The following is a 22,148-nucleotide window of genomic DNA, read 5'->3' as shown; positions in this document are numbered from 1 at the left end:
TATTTGCTGAACTGAACTGAATTTGAATATAGTTTCTTGCTTTTCAACTCTAACCTATTAAGATTTGGCATTCAAGGGACATGAAAGTCATAAGTGAGGAGAACCAGAGCCCCCCAGGAATGGAGGGGTGTCCCAGGTGCATCAGAGGTGGTGAGGGCTTGGGCTGTGTGGGACATGGTGCATGAGTGACGGCTATGTGAGCTGGCTGAGACCACAGACACGTCTGAGGGAGCCCTCCGTCCACTACCTCCACGAGATGCCTGTGTGCGTGCTCATAGGAGGGTAGCGCCCCCTCCCCGATCAGCTCTGTGTCAAACAACTCTGTGACCAGGATGTTGGCACGGCATGGCATGTCACCCTCTGAAAAACACAAGAAAACAGAGTCGGACATAAGCAACAGACTAGGAAAAATATTTACAGCAAATATGGGAAAGATAAGTAGTTAAGGGGCCATCACGCTAAAAGCTCCTATACACGCTGAGGTATTCAGAAGTGTCAGGATGTCTGTGACTGACTTGCCAATGGTTCAGCAAAAAAAAAAAAAAAAAAAAAAAAATCCATATGTAAATGTATGACAAAATGCTAACTGATAGATCTAGGGTAAGGGATCGTAAGTGTTTACTGTACTGCTCTTACAGCTATTCCGTATGCTTAATATTGGGAGGGAGACGTGGAAAAAATGATAAGAAAACTATAAACACCCAATGGATTGCTTGAGTTCAGGAGTTTGAGATCAGCCTGGGAAACATAACAAAACCCCATTCCCACAAAAAATACAAAAATTAGCCAGGTGCGGTGGCTCACGCCTGTAATCCTAGCACTTTGGGAGGCCAAGGCAGGAAGATCACTTGAGGCCAGGAGTTCAAGACCAGCCTGGCCATCATGGCGAAACCCCATCTCTACTAAAAATACAAAAATTAGCCAGATGTGATGGCGCACGCCTGTAACCCCAGCTACCCAGGAGGCTGAGGCGTGAGAATCACTTGAACCTGGGAGGCAGAGGTTGCAGTGAGCCGAGATTGTGCCACTGTACTCCAGCCTGGGCGACAGAGTGAGACTCTGTCTCAAACAAACAAACAAACAAACAAAATACATGCCCAAAAAGAAACCAGGTAAAAATATAAACAGGAAATTCAAAACATAAATCAAACATATGGAAACTTTTTCATCCCTATTAGCAATTAGAGACATATAAATTAACAATTAAACTATTAACCACTAAATTAGAAAAATTATTTGAAAAGCAAAAACCGAATGCTGGTACATCAAATACTTCTAGGTTGCAGGGAGAGGGAGGGAAAGCCAAAGCAAGACAGCGAGGTTCTCTGACGATCTTCCAGCTACTGTGAGTTCGGCTCTGGCAGCCAAAATTGAGATCCATGACTTAGAATCCTCAGATCACTATGGTAAATTCCCTTAATGAAAGCTCCTTGTCACCAAACAATCTCTTAAATAACAGTTGTTTTAGGACAGTAGGATTTTAGAGAAGAGTAGGATTTGGGAGGGTTCTTCTGTTAACTGTTTTCTAAACCTCAGTAATGTACTGCTACTTCTACAATTATAATTTTTAATGAGCCAAGAGCCAAAATAGACTTTGGAAGGGGCTATTCGTCAGGGAGAATTAACTGTAAACACTTTTAATGCCTCATGAATTATAATCTGACAAAGCCCACTCATTTCCCCTGCACAGAGCACAAGTCTCACAGATGACACAAGGAAAAGAGAAGCATGAAAGCAGCTGACAGGGGCTGGGCGCGGTGGCTCCCGCCTGTAATCCCAGCACTTTGGGAGGCCGAGATGGGCAGATCACCTGAGGTCAGAAGTTTGAAACCAACCTGGGCAACGTGGTGAAACCCTGTCTCTACTAAAAATACAAAAATTAGCCAGGCGTGGTGATGGGTGCCTGTAATCCCAGTTACTTGAGAGGCTGAGGCAGGAGAATCACTTGAACCTGGGAGGCAGAGGTTGCAGTGAGCCGAGATCGCGCCATTGCACTCCAATCTGGGCCAGAGACTCCATTTCAAAAAAAAAAAAGCAAGCAAGCAAGCAGCTGATAGAAGAGCACAACAGAGACAGCGTGAACCTCGAGCTCGAGGCTGGAGCCTGGCCTGAATCTCACTTCCTATCCCTGAGCCCTCAGTTCTGATCATCAGTTGCCTCATCAGTAAAACGGGTGAATGGGCTCTGTCTCATGTGGTGGTGGTTGGGATGATGAAGATAAAAAAAAAAAAAAACGCACACTTCTTATGAAGCTCACCTGTGCTCCATGACCGTATCACGTGGAGGAGCTTAAGAAACTTCTGTCTTCTGCCACAGAGACCACCCTCCCGAGCAGCCCTGCCCATCCTCTCTGATGTCATGTCAAACTCCAACTGGAATACACTGTCCAAAACTCATCCCACCCACCCCACCTAACATGCCTGCTCCTCTCTCCAGGGTTTCTGCCTCAATCAATGAGTCACATAGTCCAGAAATCTGGGCATCATTTACTAGCTCCAGGACAGCAGAACCGCTGACTGCCTGTCCACTACTGTACCCCAGCGCCCACACCAAGGTCTAGTGCCCTGTAACAGTCAACACACACTAGATAAATTACTGATTTCTGTCACCCTACAACCCACTGATCACCTACTCTGCCAATTCTATCTCCTGAATGTTTAAACCAATTATATAACTTAAAATGCTTTATAGTCCAAATTGCTCCATTAAAATAAAAAGAGCCAGGCACAGTGACTCACACCTGTAATTCCAGCACTTTGAGAGGCCAAGGTGGGTGGATCACTTGAGGCCAGGAGTTCGATACCAGCCTGGCCAATGTGGTGAAACCTTGTCTCTACTAAAAATACAAAAATTAGCCGGGTGTAGTGGCACACGCCTGTAGTCCCAGCTACTCAGGAGGCTGAGGCACGAGAATTGCCTGAACCTGGGAGGCAGATGTTGTAGTGAGCTGAAATTGCCCCACCATATTCCATCTTGGGCGATACAGTGAGATTGTCTCAAAAAAATAATAAAAATAAAAAAAATAAAAATCAAGCTTTATGGTCCAGTGCATTTTAACAAGTACTTCTTGAGGGCCTGGTATTTTGAGTGTGACTGCTAATGTATAAGGGCACGGGGTGGGGGAGTCTGAAGCAGGCAGCCACCCCAGGAGCTTCCTAAGCTAAGCCCTTTCCAAATGAACGAAATGGACGGATGAACACACGCTGCTCCCTGGGTTGGCTCTCCACAAGCCTCAGCATGTAATCCAGCTCTGGGGAACAGGCAACTTCAGATGCCACTTTTAAAAAGGGCTGAGAGCAGAACCTTGGAAAGCACATATTTGGAGCAGAAAGAAAGCAACACAGGAGAACCAAGATGAAGAGATGTCACTGAGGTCCAGGGAGAGAGTTTCAAGAAGGAAGGAATGGCAGAAGTACCAAAGCTGCAGTGGTTAGAGAGGAAAAGCAGAGGAAAGACCACCCAACTTGGCAATGAGGAAGCCACTTGTCAGGCTGAGGATCAGAAACAAAGTCACATTTACAAGGGATTATGGATGAAGCACAACTGACAATCTACTCACTTAACAAAAATTACCTAACTCCTTTACATGACAGGCCCTGAGCAAATAACGGAATGGAATAGTTAATACAACCCACGCAGTGCATGACCTCAGGATGCCTCAGCTGGGTGGGGATACAGACATTAAATACATAACTACATAATGATTTAATGATTGCAGTGGTAAGAGCTATGAAGAAAGAATATTAAGAAATTGGCCAGGCATGGTAGTTCATGCCTGTAATCCCAGCATTTTGGGAGGCCAAGGCAGGCGGATCGCTTGAGGTCAGGAGTTCAAGACCAGCCTGGCCAACACAGTGAAACCCCCATCTCTACTAAAAATACAAAAATTAGCTGGGTGGTGGTGCATGCCTGTAATATCAGCTACTTAGGAGGCTGACGTGGAAGGATCACTTGAATCTGGGAGGTGGAGGTTGCAGTGAGCTGAGGTCATGCCACTGCACTCCAGCCTGGGCGACAGAGCCACTCTGTCTAAAAAAAAAAAAAATTTTTTTTTTTTTTAAAATAAGAAATCATATGAGGGGCCTGACCTAAGCTGAGGTGCGTGTGAACAATGCTGCCTGGAGGCAGAGTGAGCACACTGCCGGTCAGTGTCCCTGCCGTCAAAATGGATACATTTTCAAGAATAAATGATCTCGCCAGGCGCAGTGGCTCCCATCTGTGATCCCAGCACTTTGGGAGGCTGAGGCAGGAGGACTGCTTGAGGCCTGGTGTTCAAGACCAGCCTGCGAAACAAAGCGAGACCTAGTTTCTTTTTTTTTTTTTTTTTTTTTTGAGACAGAGTTTTGCTCTCGTTGCCCAGGCTGAAGTGCAATAGCGTAATCTTGGCTGACCGCAACCTTTGCCTCGCAGGTTCAAGCAATTCTCCTGCCTCAGCCTCCTGAGTAGCTGGGATTACAGGCATGCAACCACCACACCTGACTAATTTTGTATTTTTAGTAGAGATGGGGTTTCTCCATGTTGGTCAGGCTGGTTGCGAACTCCCGACCTCAGGTGATCCGCCTGCCTCAGCCTCCCAAAGTGCTCGGATTACAGGCGTGAGCCACTGCACCCAGCCGCAAGACTTAGTTTCTAATAACAATTTTTAAAAACAAAAAAATTAGTTGGGTATGGTGGCGCCTGCCTGTGGTCCCAGCTACTCAGGAGGCTGAGGCAGGAGGATCACTTGAGTCCAGGAAGTCGAGGCTGCAGTGAGCTGTGTTCACAGCACTGTACTCCAGCTTAGGCAACAGAGTGAGACTGTCTCAAAAAAATATAAAGGAATCAATCTCCACTCTTGGCCATAGTGGAATAAGTGGAATCAGGCTTACCCCTCCGGCTGTTATCAACTAGAAAACTGGGCAAAATGTACGAAACAAGTGTTTTCAGATGTTGAGCAAGAGGCAACACAGTTTGCTCCCTAAGAAGGGAAACAAACCAAGTAACCCTTACCCTGCTCTGGCTATCAGCCAGGAGACCCTTTCCAGACCACAGTACAGGGTAAGAGGTCACGCAGAGCACGGCAGTCTTGCTGAGTTAAACAGACAGGAAATGAGTTCAGGGAAGTGGAAGCGGCTGGAACTTGCCAGGTGGAAAATCAGAGAGGAAGTTACACAGAAAAAAGCCTTCAGAATGCTGCACAGGGTTCCTCTAGGGTCTGTGTTAATACATTCACACACACAGAGGGTAATACTCTGTGAAGCCGAGCAAAGGGTGCATGAGCGATAACAATCTCCGGAGCTCTCAGAGGCCTGGGAAACATTCAAGTTCTGATCAGCCAGACAAGGGAATCCCTGCTGAGCACCTAGAGCTCTCAGCAGACACTCCAGAAAGGTCACAGTAACTGTCTGGCTAAACAGCCTTAGAGCAGTGGTTCTCAACAGGCGGCAATTTTACACACTCGAGACCAACGAAGACATGTGGCAGTCTGGAGACATTTTTAGTTGGCAAGAATGGTGGGAGTAGGGGAGTGCTACTGACATCCACTGGGAAGAGGCCAGGGACGCTGCTAAACATCCTACAATGCAAAGGACAGGGTCCACAACAAAGAATTATCAAAATGTCACATAGTTGGAGAATGCCAAAATGTCACAGCACTACTGTTGAGAAGGCCTGACTTAAAGCTACTCTAACCCTGCCCCAAAGAAAGCTTAAACAAGCCCTGAATCAATCTGAACTGCAAGTAACCCAACTGCATGCCAAAGTTTAAAAAGCAAAAACAACAAAGTCTAGCACTCAACAATGGGGAATTCCCAATAGCCACAGCATCCAAACAAAAATGATTAGACATGCGAAGAAGGAAAATGTGACCCAGAATAAGGATAAAAATGAGTCAAGAGAACAAACCCAGAAAAAACAAAGATGGTGGGAACAGAAGATAAGGATGTTCAAAAAGCTAAAATAAATGTGCTTATAGAAAACTATGAACATGAGAAAAACGGAAGTTATGAAAAAGAATCAAGTGGAACTTTCAGACATAAAAAATACAATACCAAAAATGAGGCCATGCACAGAGGCTCACACCTGTAATCCTAGGACTTTGGGATGCTAAGGTGGGAGAATCGCTTGAGCCCAGGAGTTTGAGACCAGCCTAGGCAACAAACTGAGATCCCATCTCTACAAAAAAAAATTTTTTTAAGTTAGCCAGGCATGGTGGCATGAGCCTGTGGTCCCAGCTACACAGGAGGCTGAAGCAGGAGGACTGCTTGAGCCCAGGAGGTCAAAGCTGCAATAAGCCATGCTCACACCCCTGCACTCCAGCCTGGGGGACAGGTGAATACCCTGTCTCAAAAAAAAAAAACAAAGAGAAATGAAGTTTACTAGATATACTTAATAGCATATTAGACGCTGCAAAAAAAATCAGTGAATCTAAAGACCTATCCAAGAAATCCCTGTCCATCAACAGGTAGAGGGATAAACAAGTTACGGTACATCTATCTAATAGAGTGCTGCTCGGTAACACAAAAGAACGAACCTCCAAGACACGAACAGTGTGGAAGAGTCTTACCAGCATCACGCTATATAAAAGAGAGCACACACACAGAAGAGTCCACACTTCTATGATTCCACTTCCTTGAAATCCTAGACAGGCAAATCTAATCTATAATGAAGAAGTCTGAGTGGGTGCCTAGGACCAAGATATGGGGGGACTGACTAGAAAGGGTCACGAGGAATCCCTTTGGGGATGATAGAGATACTCTATTACCTTGATTGTGGTGATGGTGGTTACAAGTGTGTTTATATTTGTCAAAACTCATCAAACTAATGAAAACGGATATTCATTTAATGTAAATCATACTTCAATAATGTTGACTGTAAATGGAACGATTTGTGCAATTTTTTGTGTATTTTAAAAATAAAAAAGGCCGGGCATGGTGGCTCACACCTGTAATCCGAGCACTTTCGGAGGCCGAGGCAGGCTGGTCACCTGAAGTCAGGAGTTCGGGACTAGCCTGGCCAACATGGTGAAACCCTGTCTCCACTAAAGATACAAAAATTAGCCGGGCATGGTGGTACACACCTGTAATCCCAGCTACTCGTGAGGCTGAAGCAGGAGAATTGCTTGAACATGGGAGGCAGAGGTTGCAGTGAGCTGAGATCCTGCCATTGTACTCCAGCCTGGGCAACAGAGTGAGACTCTGTCTCAAATAAATAAATAAATAAGACAGTATCCACTTCTTTTGTACATGTTTCAGATTCTCCATTAAAAAAAAAAAATTGTTAAACGGGAGAATAATGTTGACCTTAGGTAGAAGCTTCAATTCAGAATGATACTGCATTCTCCAAAACCGTGGTGAAAAAGCCAGGCGCAGTAGTGCACACCTGTAGTCCCAGGTACTTGGGTGGCTGAGATGGGAGGATCACTTTAGCATAAGAGTTTGAGTCCACCCTGGGCAACATAGTAAGACCCTATCTCCACAAAAAAATTAGAAAAAACCCATGGTGTTATCCATAACTTCACCACAGAAGTTTTTCCTCTGCAAATCTTTCAACTATGTTCTCTAAGTGTCAGTGGCATGTGAAATTTTCAAAGACTGAAACAAAGTTCTAGACTATAAAAAAATATTCTGGAGGCCAGGCATGGTGGCTCATGCCTATAATCCTAGCACTTTGGGAGGCTGAGGCAGGCGGATCACCTGAGGTCAGGGGTTCAAGCCTAGCCTGGCCAACGTGGTGAAATCTTGTCTCTACTAAAAATACAAAAATTAGCCAGGTGTGGTGGCAGGCACCTGTAATCACAGCTAACTGGGAGGCTGAGGCAGGAGAATCACTTGTATCCGAGAGGTGGAGGATGCAGTGAGCCAAGATTGCACCACTGCAATGCAGCCTGGGTGACACAGTGAGATTCCGTCTCAAAAAAATATATGTGTGTGTGTGTGTGTGTGTACATATACATATTCTGGAAACCTTAAGAGACAATGCTACACAGGAAAATCATTCATGTTGTATGCAGAGGCAGGATGTCAGAACTAAGTACTCTCGCCATTCTCCTGCCTCAGCCTCCCCAGTAGCTGGGAGTACAGGCGCCTGCCACCATGCCTGGCTAATTTTTTTGTATTTTTAGTAGAGATAGAGTTTCACCGTGTTAGCCAGGATGGGTGAACCCAGGAGGCAGAGCTTTCAGTGAGGCGAGATAGCGCCACTGCACTCCAGCCTGGGCGACAGCGCGAGACTCCGTCTCAAAAATAAATAAATAAATAAAAGAACTAAGTACTCTCTGCCTGATGAAACTCAGAGTTGAGCTTTGAGCAGTGGCAGTATCGTAGCCAATGAGGTTCATCCAAGGTGTGACTACTGGTAGTTGAAACTCAAGAGTTGAGCCCCATAAGAATTCCAACTTGCTTAAAGCAAATGTAGGCTTTGTTTGCGTCTCCATTGCTGGACCTGACTAGCTGTAGTCTACTGCTTGCTGACTAGTTTTAACTAGCAGGAAAATAAACATCAAGAGAAACCAAGTCCTTATTGTCAGAGCTCCACACAGAGAGGCCCCATTTCTATGCTATGACCTGGATTTGTTCCAGGTAACTGGAATAACCCTTTTCCTCTCTCACACAAGAGCAAGCAAAGCTTTCAACACAGGGTGTGTAAATCTCACCTGGACCTACAGTCACCTCGGTGGAATGCTTGTTGATAACCTTAATCTTATCACTAAAGCCATTTTTCTCCACAATCTTCACAGCAGCATCAGCCATAGGCTTGAAAACCTAGAAAATAGAGCCGAAACCCAAGGAAAAATGAGCAATAAATTAAACAGTAGTCTGACCTTTAAGGTGAGCAAGCTATTCGTTGATTCTGGTCCTAAAATATGTAACTTAAATACTTTATTCTCCAAATGTGCATCATGAAAAAGGGCTGAGATTCAGTTGGCTTTAACTTGTGATTAGGGACTCTCATTCCGTGCCAGGCACAGCGGGGATGCCAGGGATCCCGAGGAGGCTGCACTACTTAGTAAGAGCAGTAGGTGTCAGTACCACACAAGAGGACTCCAAAAAGCCAGGAAAGGGACTTGCCTCGTGAACCTGGGAGGCATGCTGTGCCCTCCAGAGGAGAGCGAGACTGTAGGTGTGAGCAAGCAGGTCATCCTCTGGGCTCAAAATTGTCCCAAATCCCCACTGTTGGCAGAACACAGCTTCTATTTTCTTATGGTGCAGCAGTGCCTCTTGTTCATGGGGGATACATTTTAAGACCCTTGGTGGATGCCTGAAACCTCAGATAGTACTGACCCTTATATATACCCTTTTTTTTTTTTGCTATACATACATACTGTTCCGTGGTGGGCAACTCTATGCAAACCTACCCCAACAGGCCATGGGAGCTGAGAGGTTGAGGAAAGAGACTGGCAAATCCAGCTTCTCAGAAAGACATATTTTATAGAGACGTACAAACAGAAGCCTTGTCTCGGGCAGTGAGACACTGGGCCCCCACACTGTTACGGCTCAGACGCAGGGCTTACATACCACAGGGAATTTGACTAAGGGCAGGATTTATGGTAAGTATGTATTTATGATAACATCAAAGTTGTTCTGACCTGAGGGCAGGATTTACATCAAAGTGCATGAGAGCGGAAATTTTAGAGGCATTCCTGAAGCTGGGGTTGGTCAGAAGTCAGCACGGAGGATTAGCATTCACAGTGGAGCTGCTTCAGCCTCCAAGCTTACCTATGACCAGGTTTAATTTATAAATTAGGCACAATAATAAATATAAATAATAATTTATAAATTAACAATAACTAAAAATAGAACAATTATGTAATAATACTCAGAATGGTACACAACTTACAACTTATAAATAATTTCTGGAATTTTCCATTTAATTTTTTTTTTTTGAGAAGGGTCTCACTCTGTTGTCCAGGCTGGAGTCCAGTGGCATGATCACAGTTCACTGCAGCTTCCACCTCCCAGGCTAAAGCAATTTCCCACCTCAACCTCCCGAGTAGCTGGGACTACAGGCGTAGACCACCATGCCCAGCTACTTTTTGTAGAGGCGGGGTTTTGCCATGTTGCCCAGGCTGGTCTCCAACTCTGGGACTCAAGGTTTCCACCTGTCTCGGCCACCCAAAGTGCTGGGATTACAGGCATGAGCCACCGCACCTGGCTCCGTTTAGTATTTTTGGACCTCAGTTGACCACAGGTAACTGAAATCACAAAAAGTGAAACCATAGATAAGGGGGAACTACTGCTTTGGAGGCCCTCCCTTACCTTCCCAGTCTTCCTCCCCCATTCCCCCAACAACAACACTCCAGCCACAATGATCTCATGATCACTAGGCAAGCCTGAGCCTTCCCTGTCCTAGCCCCACCTGCCAAATCAAACCCCACTTCCCAGGGCAGCACGAATCTCCTGTCCACAAGTCTTACCTGAACACTTCGAGTTTCCCTGAACATAAATAAGCACCTCCAACTCTTTGTTTTCAACTTATCCAGTCTAGATTCCACAGCCCCAAGAGCTCTAGCATGTAAAACAAACAGACTCACGGGTGGCCCTACACATGAAGTGGGAACAACAAAATGATAACGAGACTGATCCTGATAAGATTTTCATTTTTTCTAAATCCTGTTCTCTATTTCCCACATTTTCTACCATGAATACTGTATTTTTTACTATAATTGAGGGACAAATGCTGTATCCTTTCGTAAAGAGTACATATGTGAGCAGCTCCAGTTGTGCAATTGATTAGCGCGTGGTACTTACATGGAATACACACATATGTTCTGCTAGAAAAATCTTCATAATCTATTTCAAATTATTTCTAGGATTTGCCTTGATGTTTTTGGATATGGTTTGAGGGCCTTAAACCCTAGTTCTCACCAATCACTGTGCCTCCACCCTGACAATATCCAAAGCCAGTGTCATCCCTCACCCCTGCTGCCTTCTGACTCATCAGTCACCTCTCCCTGAACCTGCAGGCTGGTACCTTCACACCTCCTTCTCCTCAGCCCATCAAGAAGCTCAAGATCTCACCCAAAACACTACCAGTAGTGGCCACTGAAGATGACTTCCTGACATCCATTCTGTGTCCTCCCTCTCCCCTGAAATCAGGTGAGGGTGCAGCGTGGGGAACAGACCTTTGCAGCGGTGCACTTGTCAGAGCTAAGAGTAACTGAATCCCTCTTGCCAGAGATGAGTTAAGAAATGAGATTTAACCTCATTCTAGCTGATGGTACCCAAGGAGAGGTTTGCTACAATAGAAATTCCTGGGAAAGTTATTCTTACTTTTAAAAAAGAGAAACAAGGCAGGGCGCGGTGGTTCACACCTGTAATCCCAGCACTTTGGGAGGCTGAGGTGGGGGGATCACTTGAGATCAGGAATTCAAGACCAGCCTGGCCAACATGGCGAAACCCTATCTCTACTAAAAATACAAAAATTAGCCAGGTGCAGTGGTACACACCTGTAATCCCAGCTATTTGGGAGGCTGAGACAAGAGAATTGCTTGAACCCAGAAGGCAGAGTGAGACTCCATCTCAAAACAAAACAAAGCAAAAAAACCTTATGCCTAAGTCCCCACCCCTAACAGATTTTGATTTAACTTTTCTGGGGTGAGGCCTGAGCCTTGGGACTTCAGAATGTGCGGCAAGGTTGTGCAGAATGTGCGGCCACTAAAAAGATAGCAAAAAACTACTCTACCTTAAGCCACTGTGATTTTGAGGCTTTGTTATTTCCAACTCAATCACTACATGAACCCAGTTTTGTAGGGAAAGTATTTATATACATGCTGCCTGCCTGCCCCCAAAACTTGGAAGAATATACACCAAAATGTTAACAGTACTTAACTTTGGGTCAACATACTATTTGTATTTGGTATTTACCAAATTTCCTACAATACGCATTATTTGTTTTATGAGAAAAATAACGTTTAATTTTTAATTTTGTTTGGTTTTTAATTTTTCTTGCTCTGTGGGCTCAAGCTGTTTAATGTTTTATTAAAGAAATGACAAATTGGTAAACATAAGAGAGCTGGCTCCGTAGGGACATTTAAGGTAGTGGTTCTCAACCTTGCCGCACATTCCGAAGTCCCAAGGCTCAGGCCTCACCCCAGAAAAGTTAAATCAAAATCTGTTAGGGGTGGGGACTAGGCATAAGGTTTTTTTTGCTTTGTTTTGTTTTGAGATGGAGTCTCACTCTGTCGCCCAGGCTGGAGTACAGTGGCGCGATCTCCGCTCACTGTAACCTCTGCCTCCTGGGTTTAAGCGATTCTCTTGCCTCAGCCTCCTGAGTAGCTGGGATTACATGCGCGCATCACCACACCCGGCTAATTTTTGTGTTTTTAGTAAAGATGGAGTTTCACCATGTTGGTCAGGCCGGTCTTGAATTCCTGACCTCATGATCCACTAGCCTCAGCCTCCCAAAGTGCTGGGATTACAGGGGTGAGACACTGTGCCCAGCCTTTGTTTCGTTTTGATTTTTTTGAGATAAAGTCTCACTCTGTCACCCAGGCTGGAGTGTGGTGGTGTGGGGGCATGTATTTAAATACTTTCCCCTACAAAACTGAGTTCATATACTGATTAGTTGGAAACAACAAAGTCCCACAATAACTGGCTTAAACAAGGTAGAAGTAATTTTTTGCTTTCTCACATGAAGTCCAAATCATGGCTCACTGCAGCCTTGACTTTCTGGGCTCAAGAGATCTTCCCACCTCAGCCTCAAGAATAGCTGGAACACAGGCACGTGCCACCATGCCCAGCTAATATTTAAAAGTTTTTCTGTGGAGATGGGATCTCACTATGTTGCCCAGGCTGGTCTCAAACCCCTGGGCTCAAGCAATTCTCTTGCCTCAGCCTCCCGAAGTACTGGGATTACAGGCGTGAGCCACTGTGCCCAGCCTGTAAGTATTTTCTAAAGCTCCTAGTAATTCTGATGTGCAGCCTAGGCTGACAGAGGAGAAAATTAGCTCCTGGAGGAAGGAACTGTGTCTGACTCATCTCTATATGCTCAGAGCCTGGCTCTGTGCTTGGCAGAGTGAGCACTCCATGAATGTTTGTGAAGGAACAGATGGGGAAAGTGCAAGAGCACAGGGGATTTCCCATGCAAGATGCACGACACACACCTGAAGGGAATGGCTTACCTCGATGGCATAGCAGAAGTCGGCGCCTGCTGTGACCGCCATCATTGACAAGAGTCCCGTGCCAGTGCCAATGTCGAGAACCAAGGCCTTCTGTCCTCTGTCCTTCACCCTGCTCACAGCAGCCCGGATACCTTGGTAGTATTTTACATTCTAAGGAAGACACGGCTGTCACTTACTACCAGTTATTATAAGTAAGTGGAAAGGTGCTTTGCAAAGTTCTAGAGTCACAGATGGCAGTGGCAGTGCAAGTCAGGGCCCTATGGCCTTTCTGGCCCCTGGCAGAACAGCTCTGGCTGAGTTGGGCAGGTCTTGTGAATCAGCCCCTTGCCCTTTATTAAGCAACTGTCCCTGCTCCACACTCACTCTTCTATCCTCTATTAAGTGATGCCAGAGCCCTGCAAACCATGTTCTCCTTTTTCTAACTGTTAGGTACAGCCAAAAGGGGGACCAAGAGGGCGACTGGAAAGTAGGAGGACAGAGCAGGCTTGCTCCTTTCTGCATGCTGCTGCTCTCATCAGGGTCCTCTCGGTAGGGGCAGTTTGATTGCAGACTCCAGCTTCTCCCAGTGATCCCATAACCAGCTCCTTGGGCCCCTCAGAGCTGCAGCCGTACTTGGACAGTGGTCCACAGGATCTCTCCTCAATGCTTGTGGCTTCTGGAAATCCTAATCTTCTCGTTTAGTTTCTCAGCCCTAAGCAAGGTAACTGCTCCCTGCAATCTCTACTGCTAGGTTACTCAGCGTTCCCATTTGCTTTCTAGCCCTCCCACAGCTGGGTAGCCAGCTCCTTGTGTTAAAGCCACTCTGCTGCAATTTGTATGGCTTGTTTTCCTTTACCGACTCTAACTCAGAGAGCTTCACTAAAAACTATTTTCCCCATCAGAAAATAACTTCTTTACATCTTGAAGATTTTTACTTCTGGTCTTTAGTAAACAGATACATCTTTCATCTATAACGGTCTGACTCAATAGGCATAGTGACCCTTCTGTTGAAAATAACTAAAGATGATGGAAAAAATACGTGCAAATCTTTTAAATAGACTGATGACCTGCTAAGTTAGTAAGAAATATTAAGAGATTATTAAAATTTAAGGTAATTTGTTAAATAACAGTAGACAGCTAATACAGAACTGGCATCAAAAGGGTGATATCCTCTGACCGCAATGCAAAACAAGTCAGAAATCTTAATACCAGAAACACAACTAAAGAAAAAAAATTTTTCGAACATTAAGAAACACACTTCTAAACTGATGGGCAAAAGACTAAATCAGACTGGAATTAGAAAATATCTAGAACTGAATATTCTTTAGAATTACCAGGCCAGGTGCAGTGACTCACGTCTGTAATCCCAGCACTTTGGGAGGCTGAGGCGGGTGGATCACCTGAGGTCAGGAGTTGGAGACCAACCTGGCCAACATGGTGAAACCCCATCTCCACTAAAGATACAAAAAATTAGTTGGGCATGATGGCGCATGCCTGTAACCCCAGCTACTCAGGAGGCTAAGGCAGGAGAATCACTTGAACTCGGGAGGTGGAGGTTGCAGTGAGCTGAGATCACGCTACTGCACTAAAGCCTGGCAACAGAGGGAGACTCATTCTTGTTAAAAAAAAAAAAAAAGAAGAAGAAGAAGAAGAAGAAATGACATTGCCTCTGAGGTAAAGCACAAAAATGTTTAGTCTGGGTGAAATAATTTTTCACAGAAATATAGAACTATTTCACTGTTAAAGTAAGTGCATTTATGTCTTACATACAATCAGTATGACTGTTTATGTGTTTTTACCACAATTTTTTTTTTTTTTTGAGACAGAGTCTCCCTCTGTCGCCCAGGCTGGAGTGCAGTGGTGCAATCTCGGCTCACTGTAAGCTCCGCCTCCCAGGTTCACGCCATTCTCCTGCATCAGCCTCCTGAGTAGCTGGGATTACAGGCCCTGCCTGCCATCACGCCTGGTTTTTTTTTGTATTTTTAGTAGAGACGGGGTTTCACCATGTTAGCCAGGATGGTCTCGATCTCCTGACCTCGTGATCCGCCTGCCTCGGCTTCCCAAAGTGCTGGGATTACAGGCATGAGCCACTGTGCCTGGCCTTGTTTTATTTATTTTTTAAGTTAAAAAAAACTGATGAACAGCGTCCTCAATTGCAAACCAGGGATGGCACAGCCTTCACTTTAACAACGCCATTAAATTAGCTGTCACTTTTTAATGACCCAGTTTTGAAGATACTACAGTGAATCTGGAACCCTTTTTGAAGGCAATGTGGCAGTGTCTATCAAGAATCACATCTATGTTCATAACCCTAGACTAGAACAAAGACATACACATGGTAAACAAGCACATGATGGCCGGGCGCGGTGGCTCATGCCCATAATCCCAGCACTTTGGGAGGCCGAGGCGGGTGGATCACTTGACCTCAGGGGATCAAGACCAGCCTGGGCAATACAGTGAAACTCCGTCTCTACAAAACATACAAAAATTAGTCGGGCATGGTGGCATGCCTGTAGTCCCAGCTACTGGGAAGGCTGAGGTTGGGGGATCGCTTAAGCCCGAGAAGTCGAGGCTGCAGTGGAGCCGAGATCACACCACTGCACTGGGCAACAGAGACCCGGTCTCAAAAAAATAAAATTAAAATTAAAAATGGAAATTAAAACTACAGTGAAGGCCAGGCGTCATGGCACGCACCTGTAATCCCAGATTATAATCCCAATACTAGGTATAATAGTATAATAATAGTATTATCCCAATACTAGGTATAATCCCAATACTAGGTGTAATCCCAATACTTAGGCAGGTTGAGGCAGGAGAATCGCTTGAACTCAGGAGACTGAGGCTGCAGTGAGCCGAGATCTCACCACTGCACTCTAGCCTGGGTGACAGAGTGAGACTCTGTCTCAAAAAAAAAAAAAAAAATGTTGAACTCAGAAGCCCAGAGAATGGTACCTGCTGAGGGAGAGGAACTGATGTTTCAGTCAGACAGGATGAATAAGTTCTGGAGATCTGCTGTACGGCATTGTGAGCTATAGTTAATAATGTACACTTAAAAATTACCAAGCGAGTAGATCTTAAATGTTCTCACCACACACAAAAAAGTATGAGGTGGTAGATATGTTAATTAGCTTGATTCAGTCATTTTACACCATATACATATATTCATCACATTGTATACTATAAACGTAGACCATTTTTATTTGTCAGTTCTATCTTGATAAAGCTGGGAGATTAAACAACAAAAACAGAGCCAGAAGTAGGACCCAGCCTCCCAACTGATTTCCTGACTTCTACACCACATGCCTCTCAGTATCATTTAACATCATGACCCCCAGGGATTTTTAACCTTCTTGTAATCCAAGACTTCAAAACACCCCACATCAAGATAATAGTTTCCTTTTACACTTACTCTGTCTTTGTCATGTAGCATATCTGCATAGGATGACCTAAAAAACAAAAGACAGTCAGTAACCTTTGCAAGATACACATCAACACACAAGAGTATTCACATATATAAACACGTTCCTAAACAGATAGAACAAATGTGTCACCTATTTTAAACTATTTTTTGGTTGTCTTTTATTTTTATTTATTTTTTTGAGACAGGGTCTCACCCCATCACCCAGGCTGGAGTACAGTGGTGCAATCTCGGCTCACTGCAACCTCTGCCGCCCAAGTTCAAGTGATTCTCATGCCTCAGCCTCCCAGGTAGCTGGGATTACTGGCGCTCACCACCATGCCTGGCTAATTTTTGTATTTTCATTAGAGATGGGGTTTCACCCTGTTGACCAGGCTGGTCTCGAAATCCTGACCTCAAGTGATCCACCCACCTTGGCCTCCTAAAGTGCTGGGATTACAGGTGTGAGCCACCGCGCCTGGCCTATTTTTTTGTTTATTTTTAGAAACAGGGTCTTGCTATGTCACCCAGGCTGTAGTGCAGTGGCTATGAACAGCCTCAATCATTGGGCACTGCAGCCTTGAACTCCTTAGCTCAAGAGATCCTCTTGCCTCAGCAGAACTACAAGCATCCGTCGCTGCACCTGGCCACTTTATTTTAATAGAGTTTCAAGCTGTTATTCTCTAGTGCTGCAGAAAAAAAGTCTCAGAAAGATGTTCTCAGACCTAAAAATGCTCCAGTAGTTAGCTGCTAGGAACAGGCCCCCAAATCTGGCCAAAAACAGGCCCCAAAACTGGCCATAAACAAAATCTCTGCAGCACTGTGACATGCTCGTGACAGCTATGACGCCCACACTGAAGGTCGTGGGTTTACCAGAATGAGGGCAAGGAATACCTGGCCCACCCAGGGCGGTTTTCGCTTAAGGCGTTCCTGAACCACAAACAACAGCATGAGTGATCTGTGCCTTAAGGACATGTTCCTGCTGCAGATAACTAGCCAGAGCCCATCCCCTTGTTTCCTGTTTTAATCTATAATCTATAGGAACAATGTTTATCACTGGCTTGCTGTCAATAAATATGTAGGCAAAGTTCTGTTCATGGCTATCAGCTCTGAAGGCTGTCAGCCCCCCAATTCCCACTCTGCACTCTATATTTCTGTGTGTGTGTCTTTAATTCCTCTAGCGCCGCTGGGTTAGGGTCTCCATGACCCAGCTGGTCTCGGCAGTTAGCCCTGTCACAGTAATTCCACAGCCACTAGCATCTTGATCTTGCTATATGCTATACATTTTCCTCCTCAGGAAAAACTCAGACTCAATCTGCCTAATACTCGACCTAACCTTGCGTACATCTGTGCCTGGGGATAACCACTGATGTAGTATTAGGGAGAGCAGCCGGGGAAAGAGTAGCACTCACATACACCCACTGTGTATGTGACAGGTACCCCACTGGGCATGTTCACTTAACGTCATCAGGGAAAACTAAAGAGTTCACCAATACTGTACTAAAGGGAGGAGAGTCACTTCTCCATATTTCCTACTGCAGTAATTCACACACTGAAAACCCTCAGGTGGGGTCAGGATGAGCACCCAGAACTAGGCAGGCCCTCCCACGCTTTCTGGGAATTCAAGGGGACAGCTAAGGAGCTCACATTAAAACAGAGGCCCTCCAGCCTTGGGTCAACACTAGAATCACTGGAAAGGTTACTTGAAATGCAGAGTCCCAGAACTCACACTTCTCATCTCTCTCTCTCTCTCTCTCTCTCTCTCTCTCCCCCTTATTGAGAAAGCTGGGCTAATGTGCTCCAGGCAATTGTACCACAGGTGGTCCACATTCCACACTTTGAAGAGCAGTGCACTGAAAGAAGGGGTTTTTTTTTTGTTTTTTTTTAAGGGCACATCAAGGTTTTATATCTGAAGCCAGCTATGGATGCTTAGCTGAAATGCAGTCCTTTCTACCTCTGCTTACTATTTAAAAGGCATCTCACTCACCACCTTCCTGGCCTCTTCACACACTTACTGCCCACCATTCCACTGACATCACTCTCAGTAACCACCACCAGCTCACTCCTGCAGCTGATGTCAGTCTTCAGGATCTGGGACTTCCCGGTGCCTCTGACCTTGCTAGACACTCCTCTTTCTTCCTTTCCATGCTGGCTATCTCCCTCGCCCTTCTCCTTTTGCCTCCTCAGCTATTCCGGGATTCCTTCTTCAGCCCTCTACCTTTCGCATTCCACACCCCCTTGAGAGACTGCAACCTCTCCCAGTTTCAGTTCCAACAACTACAAATTCTGTCTCCAGACCCAAAATTCTATCTGCCATTGGCATCTCTATGTGGATGTCCAAACCTAAACACCTAATCTCCATCGTGTTCCTCTCCCCACACCACCCATTCCTTCCTTGCAGGCCCCATCCACTTTGTCATTCTAACCAGAAGTCTTGGTGCTTCTTGAATCTTCTCTCTCCCTCCATCATATCCAGTGAGTTACCAAACTCAAGCTCCCCCGAGCTGTCTCCTCTGGGACTATGCAGCTCTGGGACTACAATATCCCCAAATGCTCTCCTCTCCACACCGCTCTCAGTGAGTGTTCCAAAATGCAATCCAATCCTCTTTCTCTCCTGTTTAATAGATCACTCAGAAAATAACATCCAGGCCTGACGCAGTGGCTCACACCTGTAATCCCAGCACTTTGGGAAGCAGAGGCGGGTGGATCACCTGAGGTCAAGAGTTCAAGACCAGCCTGGCCAACAGGTGAAACCTCGTCTCTACTAAAAATACAAAAATTAGCCAGGTGTGGTGGCAGGTGCCTGTAATCCCAGCTACCTAAGAGGCTGAGGCAAGAGAATCGCTTGAACCTGGGAGGCAGAGATTGCAGTGAGCCGAGACTGTGCCACTGCACTCCAGCCAAGGCAACAGAGTAAGACTCCGTCTCAACAACAACAAAACAAGAAAATAATGTCCAAAATGTTTAGAAATATTTTAAGCCCTGGCCGGGTGCGGTGGCTCACACCTGTAATCCCAGCACTTTGGGAGGCTGAGGCGGGTGGATCACAAGGTCAGGAGCTCAAGATAATCCTGGCTAACACGGTGAAACCCTGTCTCTATTAAAAATACAAAAAATTAGCCGGGCATGGCGGCGGGCGCCTGTAGTCCCAGCTACTCGGGAGGCTGAGGCGGGAGAATGGCATGAACCCAGGAGGCGGAGCTTGCAGTGAGCGGAGATCGTGCCACTGCACTCTAGCCTGGGAAACAGAGCGAGACTCCGTCTCAAAAAAAAAAAAAATAAATAAATAAATATTTTAAACCCTAATTCTGCACCAGATACTGTATTACATTTAATCATCAAACAATTCTAAGATAACTGTATTATACTGTGAGATAATATATTATTATACTGAAGTATATATTATTTTATATTAAGGCTCAGAGAAGTAACTTGGCCAAGAGAGTAAAGAAGTGGCAGAGCTTGGACTTAAACTCATGTTCCTCTTCCTGCATTTTGCTACCATCCTTTACAAAATGACCCCGCCTATGCTTTCGGCAGCCTCTCTTACCATAGTACTTTTGTACCACACTCCAGCTGCAGTAAACTGCTAGCTGCTCCCCAAACTAGCCCATCTGTGTGTGTGTGTGTTTTTTTTTGTTTTTTTTTTTTGAGACAGAGTTTAGCTCTTGTTGCCCAGGCTGGAGTGCAATGGCGTGATCTCGGCTCACGGCAACCTCCGCCTCCCAGGTTCAAGTGATTCTCCTGCCTCAGCCTCCCAAGCAGCTGGGACTACAGGCATGCGCCACCACACCTGGCTAATTTTGTGTTTTTAGTAGAGACGGGGTTTCTCCATGTTTGTCAGGCTGGTCTGGAACTCCCAACCTCAGGTGATCTGCCCTCCTTGGCCTCCCAAAGTGCTGGGATTACAGACATGAGCCACCGTGCCCGGCCTGTTTTTGGTCTTTTTTGTTTGTGAGACAGCGTTTTACTATGTTGAACTTGTGGGCACAAGCAATCCTCCTGCCTTGGCCTCCCAAGTAGCTGGGACTACAGGTGTGAGCCACTGCACCCAGCCATAAACTTGCTCACCTGAAAGCTTACATGTAATCCCTGCTGCTCAGACTTCACCTTCTCTTCCTTTAGAACTGAGAAATTATTCAAACATTACCTCCCACCTCAAATCCAGCTGGTTCTTGCTGCTTCCGTGACCTCTTGTGCCTTTATCTCACTGTGCTGTAATTTTTTTTTTTTTTTTTTTTTTTTGAGACAGAGTCTCACTCTGTTACCCAGGCCGGAGTGCAGTGGCACAACCTTGGCTCATTGCAACCTCCACCTCTCGAGTTCAAGTGATTTTCCTGCCTCAGCCTCCCGAGTACCTGGGATTACAGGCGCCCACCACCACTCCCAGCTAATTTTTTTTTGTAGAGACAGGGTTTCACCATGTTGGCCAGGCTGGTCTCGAACTCCTGACCCTCAGGTGATTAGCCCCCACCCACCCTTTGACTCCTAAAGTGCTGGGATTACGGGCGTGAGCCACCGTGCCCAGCGTTTGTGCTGTAATTTTGTATGTGCCTGTCTCTTCCACAAAACTGCATGGTCCTTCAAGATGAGAACAGGATCTTCTTCATCTGGTATCCACAGCCTTAGCACAATGCTGGCACACTGAATGCACTTAACGATTGCTACATAACAACTCACATACTTTTTTTTTGAGACAGAGTTTCGCTCTTGTTGCCCAGGCTGGAGTGCAATGGCACGATCTCGGCTCAATACAACCTCTGCCTCCCAGGCTCAAGTGATTCTCCTGCCTCAGCCTTCCAAGTAAGCTGGGATTACAGGCATGAGCCACCATGCCCGGCTAATTTTGTATTTTCAGTAGAAACAGGGTTTCTCCATGTTAGGCTGGTCTCGAACTCCCAACCTCAGGTGATCTGGCCACCTCGGCCTCCCAAAGTGCTAGGATTAGAGGCGTGAGCCACTGCACCTGGCCAACAACTCACATACTTTTAAATATTTCTTCTAAGGGGAAAAAAAAATTTTCATTTTTTTCATTCAAAAGAATTTAACCATATGATGAACATGTCACCATTTCAGTAAGGCAAGTAAATGATTCAACTTCATCAACACTACTGAGGCTTGGGTTTTCTTTGCTCCATTAAACAGATGCTGAGGCTCTGCTAAGGCTGCTACATAATGTCTGACTCTCCAAACAGGCATGACTTTGCCTAACTGCCACATATACCTACCTGGCTGAGCAGACCTGCTCAGGACCAACACCAGCCCTCATCATAAGCACTGGGTGACAGCCTAGCCCATGCTCAGACTGGATCCCAAGGCATCTGTTTTGAGATCAAGTGCCCCACCCAGCTACAGCCTGCCATAAACCAACCCAGTACCTTGCAATCTCCTGGTGGAAATCATAGTGTTCATCCTCCTCCAGCCACTCCACAGACCCCGTGGTCGGATTGGCCCGACTGCAGAAGATCTTCATGGTGCCCACTAGCTCCCCAGTTTTAGCACAAAAAAGCAGCCTTGCCAGTTGAGTTCCTGTGGACAAGTCTGACTGTCAGAAACCTATTAATACCAGAAGGAAACAGGAGGTATATAAACAAACGAACAGAAAAAAATCTATTAACAGCATAATGCCCCAAAATGTGGAGGGGGGAAGGGGAGACAAAAGGGGTGAAAAAA

At 45.6% G+C, this 22,148-nt stretch overlaps 1 protein-coding gene and 1 non-coding gene across 51 annotated transcripts in view; one reads left to right on the top strand and one right to left on the bottom strand.

The window, feature by feature from the left end:
- The window catches only part of PRMT7 (protein arginine methyltransferase 7), a 46,405-nt gene that overhangs the window by 19,465 nt on the left and 4,792 nt on the right, over window positions 1–22,148 (bottom strand). For 26 of the 50 annotated variants that reach the window (XM_063654424.1, XM_054454048.2, XM_063654421.1 and 23 more), the window contains 5 exons: window positions 21,854–22,031; window positions 16,488–16,524; window positions 13,100–13,249; window positions 8,633–8,741; window positions 248–360 (listed from right to left, as the gene is read on the bottom strand). In XM_063654424.1, coding sequence (XP_063510494.1) covers window positions 248–360; window positions 8,633–8,741; window positions 13,100–13,249; window positions 16,488–16,524; window positions 21,854–21,948 — 504 coding nt within the window. In that variant the 5' untranslated portion in view covers window positions 21,949–22,031. The remainder of the gene's footprint in view (window positions 1–247; window positions 361–8,632; window positions 8,742–13,099; window positions 13,250–16,487; window positions 16,525–21,853; window positions 22,032–22,148) is intronic. The other 24 variants (XM_054454046.2, XM_063654428.1, XM_063654434.1 and 21 more) reach the window with 4 other exon arrangements.
- On the top strand, window positions 8,278–8,420 carry LOC129016441 (U4 spliceosomal RNA). The gene has a single exon (XR_008494830.2). It is a non-coding gene; the product is annotated as a U4 spliceosomal RNA (small nuclear RNA).

Source organism: Pongo pygmaeus, chromosome 18 (assembly GCF_028885625.2).
Source record: "Pongo pygmaeus isolate AG05252 chromosome 18, NHGRI_mPonPyg2-v2.0_pri, whole genome shotgun sequence".
Taxonomy (NCBI): domain Eukaryota; kingdom Metazoa; phylum Chordata; class Mammalia; order Primates; family Hominidae; genus Pongo; species Pongo pygmaeus.
Note: the sequence above shows the minus strand (reverse complement) of the source record. Positions and strands in the feature narration are given on the sequence as shown.